The sequence below is a fragment of the Macrobrachium nipponense genome, chromosome 29, assembly GCF_015104395.2.
Source record: "Macrobrachium nipponense isolate FS-2020 chromosome 29, ASM1510439v2, whole genome shotgun sequence".
Lineage (NCBI taxonomy): Eukaryota > Metazoa > Arthropoda > Malacostraca > Decapoda > Palaemonidae > Macrobrachium > Macrobrachium nipponense.
Genome location: NC_061092.1, coordinates 14274233 through 14284203, shown reverse-complemented (window position 1 = coordinate 14284203; position 9971 = coordinate 14274233). Strand labels below are relative to the sequence as shown.

At 36.0% G+C, this 9971-nt stretch overlaps 1 protein-coding gene across 4 annotated transcripts in view; it reads right to left on the bottom strand.

The window, feature by feature from the left end:
* LOC135206138 (ankyrin repeat and SOCS box protein 13-like) overlaps positions 1-9971 on the bottom strand; it is a 46262-nt gene that overhangs the window by 11137 nt on the left and 25154 nt on the right. For 2 of the 4 annotated variants that reach the window (XM_064237393.1, XM_064237394.1), the window contains exon 6: positions 3490-6150. In XM_064237393.1, the coding sequence (XP_064093463.1) occupies positions 5958-6150 (193 nt within the window). In that variant the 3' untranslated portion in view covers positions 3490-5957. Of the gene's footprint in view, positions 2456-2672; positions 2800-3489; positions 6151-9971 lie in introns of those variants that run through there. The other 2 variants (XR_010312686.1, XR_010312685.1) reach the window with 2 other exon arrangements.

The window sequence follows — 9971 nt, the reverse complement described above, 5'->3', positions numbered from 1 at the left end:
AATGGCATATATCTTATTTGCTTGCTTACTACTGTAGTGATTGATGTTACAATAATGTATTTTAACTAAGGAAAATACTCCCATATATATATGACTACATACTTTTAACAAGTTCATACCTCTTACAGACTTACATCCTCATGAGTTTTGCTTTAAATCCAGTAGAAATGTGTAACAAACATGCATCTGGGTCAAAGGTAAGATATTAAGGAGACTTATGCTAGCCAACGCAGGTACTGACAAGGCTTAGGGGATGAAATCTTCTTAGGTGTCTATTATTTTCATGTCTCTGGACACCTCTTGTAAAATGTACTGTCCAAAGTATGCTTTACACAGCACAGTGTAGATAACAGAGGTTCTTTGTAGATCTTTTTACCCTTCAGCTGAATTGCTATTTACATTTCATCCAATCCCTTTAGTTTCTTCCTGCCAAAGTGTTCAACTTCTTTTAACCTTCTCCAATTTCCATAGTTCAGGCCAGCACAATAAGTCAAGAAATGTCAATCATTGCGCTCTTTAAACCACTCTCATCATATATGTTTAATTGTGGTATAATGGCTTTTAAATGTTTAGTGATTTCTCTTTGATAGTTACCATAAGAAATATTGTAAATTCCTAACTCAAGGAAAACAAACCTGTAAGAAGTAATGCACATTACTTTTACTAAAATTATCTTGTACAACCTGCAAGTATCAGGAATCAAGTTATCATTCCATAAAATATATGAAGCCGGTGTAAGTGTTGAAACATATTTGATTCCTGCTTATGTGGCATTAAGAGATATGAAGATGCCAGTTAAGTAGCCAAATCTTCAAAACCTACACTTTGACCGGATCAACTGCTGTCATTCCTATCAATTATTATTATTAACATCTCCAAAACCTTCATCTTCAGTAAAGGGAAAGCTTTATGTATGGAACAATGAATTTGATGAATTTAAGATAAATCATACCCCATGTTAGATTTTGGCATTCTTCACAGAAAAAAAATATTTAAATAATTTTGTCTTTCCTATCCATTGGTCAGACTTGTTGACCCTTGGATATTTGAAGAATAGCGCACATGAACAGAGAATACAGGTATACTGTATTCTCAGTTTACATGAATATTCAAATTTCAGCCAATAACAAATGGCAGGTTAGGGAAACAAATGTCATTTGAGAGAACAGTATCAGATTCTTCATAATTTTGTTTATCTAAATAGAAGATTGGCGGATTCTATATAATTTTCAGTTATCCTGTTCTTAAATTTTTAAAGAAAGTAAAACCAAGTAAAACCCTTTGGCCCAGCCCTACGAGTTATAAATTTTAACTCACTGGTCTGATAGCACTACCGAATAATGATAATACTTTTCATATTTAATAGTGTGGCTCCAAGGTGTGAGACAATAAATATTGTAAGTATGACTTCTTTGCATGTAATAGAGATGTGATTCTTCTTAATATTTCTTTGTGAATTCTGTTCATAAAGACATCTTAACTGTGGTATAGCAATACCATTCTTTAATATGAAATGAAGCAGCCAGCCTCATATGACTCCTTAAGTTTATTCTATTCTCCCTTCAAACCTCATTTCATTGAAACCCTTTTTGCCTTTGTAGACATGATTTTGGGAATAATAATGTAATTCTCTCTCCATGACCATGAGTGTTGAAAGGTCTCGATCTAATGCTGATCTTGCCTTTTCTGGCAGTTTTTCTTCTGCCTTTGTATCTCTATAGTTCTGCAGTTGCTTCTTCCATTTCTGATTCAGCTTTACACTTGACCTTACCTAAAGCTGTTTCCCAACTTCTAACTACATCTCACCGATGACAAAATTTTTATAACTACTTGTTTGCGCCCTACTTTGTACTAGAAGAGAAGGAACCATCTTCAACACTGAACAAGCTACTGACACACTTATTATCATCAGAATTGAAAAATTTATAGCTTATTTCTGTCTTACTCATCTTTACACTCTTCATATTTTTTCTACTACAGATAATACTCATGTTCACCTGTTGGTAAAAACTCAGTTGAGATTTCTTTCAAAGTTCTCCATAGTCATTTATTTCTTAAGTGAGAAATGGTGCAGATAAATTTTGACATGTGTTTGGTAAGCCTCTGTTCATAGGATGAGTTTAAACAAATAACTGTAAATCTTATAATCCTTTTCCCATACCTACACTTCCTGACTTCCATTAAAAAGACTTGGTAACCTTTTGATGGATGTGACCAACCTGACTTTAAATCCAATCAACAGATCAGTTTTCCTGTAGTAAATCTCTCATATACTATGTGGGTAAGTCTGATATACATAATAATGACACATCCACAGGTAAATGCTCTGGCCATCCGAAAAACAAGTGAAGACAGTGTTTTTCCACTCACAAAAGTAGAGAAAGATTTTGCAACTATTCCTTTGTCTCCAGATGATCTCACTCTGATAAAAGATGTCACTCTGTATCATCAATTTCTAGAAAAGAAGAAAAAGCTTGAGTTTGCCTAAAGGTATAAGAAGTTCTTTAGATTCTGGAAATTTTACTGATCTAGAGAATTCTCATGGGACTTTTCATGAAAATAAATGACTCTTGGATTTCATAAGTATAGGAATGGCTTAATTGTCTTTCACTAGTCTCTCCAAAACTGGGTCTTCTTCTTGGTACAGCCTGAAACATAACATGTTAACTCACCCTTATGCACCTATCAGACAGCCCAAGCTTCTTTTTCATCCTTGCCTCCCACTAACCAATTCATGACCATATGGACAGTGAAGCCAATGAGGCTTCATGTAAAGTTCCCCGAAGTTTTGGATCACAACTGCAAAGAAAAATGACTCGTAGAAAAATGGCAAATTTACACAAGGATAAATCTTCTAGTGCCCACTGGTACCTGGTAAAAAATGTATAAAATTGTAGAACACAATATTGGTGGCAATGGGGTTTGGCTAATCGGATGAGGGAAGAGGCATCAGCTGACTTCCCTTAACCCTAAGAGTGCTCTGACACATGCAGTTTTTCATTACCACCTTACTAAAAGGATGTGCTACTACCCTTCCTTCCAGAAGCTGTTTTTCTGCCCATTTACTTTCTCTTGTGTCGAGAATTAGTGCTAGTATTCTGTGTGATTGTGCATTAGTGCTCATTTGGTGTTACATATTTGTTTTGTGATTAGTCATGCAAACCCATAACTCATCTCATCCTCTCAGCACTAGGCCTCAGAGAAAATGTCCTGTGGTTGATTGTGACCTTTGCTTTTGTTTCATGGTTTTCTTTGAGACTAATCCACGTTCTACTTGCAGCAGAGGTTTTGTCACGACTGCATAGAAATGACAGGTTTTGTAATTTTTCTGCCTAGATTAAATAAAGTCCTATTCAAGGAAATTGGAAAGCTGCCACTGCAAGTGCTCTTCCTTACTTCCTTACTGGACTGCGACCGTGGTCCCCTACCTAACCAAAATTAAAACATGATACGTAGTCTAAAAGAATTGGCTTTTCAGTTACATAACCATTGTTCTTCTACAATATTTTATAACAGTATAAATATTATTGGTCAAAATGAGCAAACATTCTAAGGATAAAGCATAAAAAACATTAACTTGCACAGCAAGTTTCTGCAGAACAAAATTCCAAATTTGAAAGTGAGACAACAGAGAAAACTACCAATAATGGAGTAATTATGAAGTCTGATGACCTGACTACATAATTGAATTTGATACTGGGATTACACAGAATAGTGTTTTGATGTGAATATATCTATATATATATTTACACAAAAGAAAAGATTACACAGAGAATCAGGTAACTACTGTAATTACTATTACAGTAACTTTATATATATAATTTTCAATCAAGCATAGTAAGCTCAAACTAAAATAAAAAACAAGTATTAACATCAAGCTATTGCAAATGTAGTTCTTCAAACATTTAATAATAGCTTTAACAATTCAACAAGTTTTTTCAACTGGAGGGATGTAACACTTACTATATTAATTACACAGCTCATCAAATATGTCTGATAGGTAATAACAACAAATTACATTCCATGTAGCTACACTCTCATAAAAGGTGTATCATCTATTAACAAAATGAAATTATTTCTGCTATTTTTAAGTAAATAAACAGCACAATCTATTGCAGTTTTTGTATAAAGCTCAATTACTCTAAATTGTGCCATACAAGTCAACTTTTTGTGATTGATGAAAATCTTTCCAAAACTAAGGTCAACATTTGCAGCAAATATAAAATGCAAACTTTGACCACAAACTGGGGGACAAGTTTAACAGTACTCTTCATAATTGCTGTACTCCGCATACTGTAAACCCAGTAATTGCCACAAATACTTCTAACTAGAACTTGAGGTGGTGAGATGATTTAGTTTGTAATGAAATGATTAATATAAAATAATAGTACAAAATAATTATATATTATCAAAAGGACACTACACTATTTCCAAGAGGAGATATTCCAAATGTAGACAACTAAACACTGACCAGAATACTTGAATTGAGTTGATATCAGGATATAGCCCAAGGAAATATACCTCCTTAACTCTCCTTCAGCCGCATAATTTCATGATAGTGCCATACTTTGTGAATTATTATGAATGCATAGATTTATGGGTCATGACAGTTCAGTGATACATAATGGCAGTTTACTGAATAAAAACAAATGTGGATAAAAACACAATGACATTATTATTAGTGTACATAGCTTTATGGTACACATTACCACTTAACCTATCCCTGCCCTGCCAATGCGGAATCAGAGGAATTTATTTCTGGTGATAGTGGTGATAGAAATGTATTTCTCGATATAGTGTAGTTCGGATTGCACAATAAACTGTAGATCCTGTTGCTAGGTAACCAATTGATTCCTAGCCACCTAAAAATATCTAATCCTTTGGGCCAGCCCTAGGAGACCTGTTAATCAGCTCAGTGGTCTGGTTAAACTAAGATATACTTGACTTGACCACTTAACCTAAAGAAAAAAAAAAGTACAACTTGATTGAAAATTAAAACATTGCATGGCCATATGAGGTTGGTGGTGCTACTGGCTTTGTTTGCATGCCTGAAGCTATTGTTGGATACCAGTAAGACAGGTAAAGTATTCAGAATAAAATTTTCAGTACTGAGTATTTATATTAATTAGTTTTTTCTAGAGTATACCTACACTATATGTAATAAATAGGTTGTTTGCTATAAAATTTATACTAATATGTCATATATAAAAAAATGTTGTTCAGTGTTTTCTATAGGCAACATGGGTTTGCCTTAGCGTTGACCAGACCAAGAATATATTTGTGGGCCAATCTATACGGCTAAGAATATGGGCATGAATTATATATCAAGTTGACTTGTATGTTGCAATTTATGGTACATAATATACTGAAGGTTTTTATATATATATATATATGATACAGCAAACTTGAACACAACTTTGTAGAGGCATTTAGAACATTAAAAGACAATCTAAAACTATAACTAGTGCAGTGTTTGATTGCATATAATGGGGATTATTTAAAAAACAGTTTATACTTTATCACCATAACGATCATACTAATAGCAATATCACTAACTTACCAGCAAAATGAAAAACCCTTTGTATGTGGGTGCTAAACACAATTCTGAATATATATATATATGTATATAAATATATATATATATATATATATATATATATATATATATATATATATATATATATATATATATATATATATATATATATATATATATATATATATACACAGGTGAAATAAATATATCACAAAAGTGATAAATATGGAGCGTGTCAATACATTACCATCTATACAACAACAGAAATATGAATATTTTATAAGTATGGAATGTACATGGTGAATTTATACCAGAAAGATAGAAATTGAACAGGTTTGTATTAACAAAGACAAACTCATACTTTACTCTTGATTTGTCCACTTGCTCTTCCATGCCACTGGTTTCCAGGTAATGCAGTACATCACTGTAAATAATGTATAAGGATTGCTGGGATTTCTAGTCTCTCGAGTAACTTCAGACGGTGTGGACCTAGTTGACGACGAACTGTCAGACGGCAGAAATGAGCCAGTGATCTAGGCGTACGTTCAAATGCAGCCAGCAAATTTGCCATATCACTACCTTGTCCAGCTATCTGACGTGCAGTGAGTCCAGAACTGTAAGGATAGAAGGAAAACACTCAGTGTTTACAAGTACAGATACTTCAGTGAACACAACCATCGTAAATTGAATATGTTGTGGGCCAAATGTGAATATGATACAATATATAAGTAGGGATTAATATATTAGTATAGTACATGAAAAACCAAATAAAGAAAAAAAATTTACTTTAAACAAATTACTTCTTGACAGCCAGTGGATATAGTTATTACTGTAGTATATCCTTTTATATCTAACTGGCTATATCCATGACAAACTTGATAATACGAGTCCAGTATTGTTCAAAATAACAATAGCACTGCATTCAACTTGTTTAAACTACAAGGTTCATATGGATAAACTTTATATGCTACGATAAGTCTGTATGATCTCCTTCTGTTTTTAAGATGCTGTTAACACTGCGATGGAGTTGCAGATGTTTTCTATGAACCTAGAATAACAAGCTTAGTGTTCAACAAGGTCTTATTTGTAGTCTCTCCTACGGACTAGTTGTTGCAATCGAAAATAACATGGGACAGTATGTAGATAATGCACACATAACATACATTATTTCCCAAAATTCAAAAGAAATAGGAAGCTAGTATTAACATAAATTTAAAAAGGATCAATGAGCGGTGTAGTCAAACATACTGATTAGGTGATCTAGTTCTGTACCCGACCTCCATAATTCACTGTACAGTAGATGGGTAACAATGTCATGAATGATATTGGGCCTCTGTATTTAATAATACCTGATGTTGCTTGTGACCTCAAGCTTTCTCTTTTCCTAGTACTGTGTCTAAAACATTTTCTATGTTACCTGGTGACATGGTCCCATAGGGGATCACCACCTAAAGTTTGCCTTGTGAAGCAAGAATTCTTTTAGCCCCAGGTACTGTAGATTGCTTTCATCCTATTACTTTTCATTTATTCCTTTTGGTTTCTTCACACTTTGATGTTCCCTACCCTATCTTCCTGCTCCAAGTTTCACCCCTCATATTTTAAAATACCCTTTGGGCAAGCCCTATTGAGTCTGGATATGTGACTTGGTGGTCTTGTTAAATTCATTTTTAATAATAATTACTGTGTAGTACCAGGATACCACATGCTTCAAATCTTTTGTTGTATCACTCTTTGTGCATCTTTCATGAATTACACGAAAACAGAGAATTTCTGTTGTTATCTGTGGTGCTGCACATTTTGCTGGGCAGAGGCATGTACATTCTGTCAAAGTGGCACAGTGATACACTGCTCAGTACTAGAGGAGTGTTACCGTCTGTACTGTATAGATGTGGACACAATTATCTTGGTAGCTGTATGTTTATTGATACTACTTAATGAGAGAGAGAGAGAGAGAGAGAGGGACTGTAATGCTGCTTTAGTGCTGTACTATATTCAGGGCTGGTGCTAGGAATTGCGGGGCCCAATTAGAAAGGTTTCAAACAGTAACTCTGGTGCAAGGGCCCCCTTAAGGCACGGGGCCAGTTTGAGCAAATCGGTCAAGAGCGTGGTTAAAACCAGCCCTGACTGTAGTACTGCCCGACCCTTTTCACTTTTTTGAAGAAACACTGATACAATTACATATATTTTCTCATCTTTATTCACTTATTAATTTCTGTATGAAGTTTGACTGTATATATGCCTCTTTGCTATACTCTCCTCTTTTTTCACATTCAGAGATACGTACTATTTTTTGGGAGATTTCTTTAAGGAGCAAGTTAATAAGTAGTCTAATCATTGGAAACTTGCTTGACAAGTTAATGGCCATTATTAAAATATTCAGAGTAATAAAAGTACAGTGGTACCTCGAGATACGAAATTAATCCATTCCGAGGCGGCCTTCGTATCATGAGCTTTTCGTATCTTGGACCGCATTTTACATGTAAAATGGCTAATCCGTTCCAAGCCCTCCAAAAACACACCCAGTAAATTTCATAATAAAGCTAAATTGACCTATAAACAATGAAATACTAAAACAATTTGGACCATTCAATACCTAATTTAATACGTACTGCTCATATGTACTACATAGTACCTGTAAATAAAGTGTATTAGTGTACATGGTATACAAGAAATACTGTACTAAAATGTGGAAGCTTACCTTTTGAGTGAGGCTATCTCCGAAAGTGGCGACAGAGGAGGACAAACGGCAGATACGTACGTACACTTTACTTTATGAAACACATAAAAAAATGTAAGAAAAACATAAACTAAACTTTACGAAACACATTAACAAAACTGTAACACTTAACTTTACAAAAAATTTAAAAATTTTTTTTTTTTTTTTAAAATTATTTTTTTTTTTTTTACTAAATTTTTTTTTAACTTTTTTATACTTTACGTGTGTTTTTTTTTTTTTTTACCACTTTCAACTTTCTGTTTTGTTGTAGTATCACTTGGTTCTTCCTTTTAGCTTACTACTCCTACTAAAGGCCTCTTTAAAAAATAACTATCCAAGGAACATTGCTTTTGACAATGTTTCTGAAATGACTCAGGCAAACGTCATCAAACTGTGCAAGCATACGACCTGTGTAAGCCTTTTCGGGGTGTCTTTTCTATGAATGATTGCACCTTATGAAAAGCAGCTAGAGCATCCTTAATTTCTGCCTTTGTCATAGAGTCGTCGTCCTCCTCCTCGCCACTGCTAGAGAACTCCTCTTGAACGACGTTATGTTGCATCGCCTCCAACTCCTTCAGGTCATCCGTCGTAAGCTCCTCTTGGTGCTCCTAGAAGGTCATTGATGTCGTCCTCGTCGACGACCAGCCCCATGGACTTGCAGAGTGCAACGATCTTGTCAACTGTTCCTGAATCTGCAGCCCCAGCTTCGTCCACATCAAATCCCTCGAAGTCTTGGGCGGATACAGCATCAGGCCAGAGTTTCCTCCACAAGGAATTCAAGGTTCGCCTCGAAACCTCCTGCCAAGCTTGGTCGATGAGTCAGATGCATATGACAACATCAAAATGCTCCTTCCAAAATTCACGCAAGGTGAGGTTTGTGGTATCGGTGATGTCGAAACATCTCTTGAATAGATGTTTCGTATACAGCTTCTTGAAGTTTGATATCACTTGCTGGTCCATGGGCTGGAGGAGAAGGGTGGTGTTAGGCGGAAGATAAAGAACCTTGATGAAGGAATACTCCGCTAGGATATCTTCCTCGAGGCCAGGAGGGAGAGCAGGGGCATTGTCCAACACCAGCAGACATTTCAGAGGGAGGTGCTTCTCTTCCAAGAATTTCTTCACTGTCGGGCCGAAACACAGATTTACCCACTCAGTGAACAAAAGCCTCGTTACCCAGGCTTTCACATTAGCCCTCCACATCACTGGAAGCTTCTCCTTAAGCACTTTGTGGGCCTTGAAGGCTCGAGGAGTCTCCGAATGATACAAAAGTAGGGGCTTCACCTTGCAATCCCCGCTGGCGTTGGAACAAAGTGCGAGCGTAAGCCTGTCTTTCATAGGCTTATGCCTGGGTAAGCAGCTTCTTCTCTTCCTGCGTGATGTACGTCCAACGAGGCATTTTTTTCCAAAAAAGGCCAGTCTCATCACAGTTGAAGACTTGCTGAGAACTGTAGCCTTCATTGAGAGTCATCTTGTCGAACTTCTTAATAAAGGCTTCGGCCGCTTTCGTGTCCGAGCTGGCCGCCTCCCCATGCCACACCACCGAATGGATGCCAGTCCGTTTACGGAATTTCTCGAACCACCCATGCGAAGCCTTAAAGTCTGGGATTGGCGTTGATGTCCCTTCTCCTCCGTCGTCTTCAGCCTGGGCAATCAAATCGCTGAAAATAGCGCTGGCCTTGTGGCAGATTGCCGTCTCAGTTATCGTGTCGCCAGCGATTT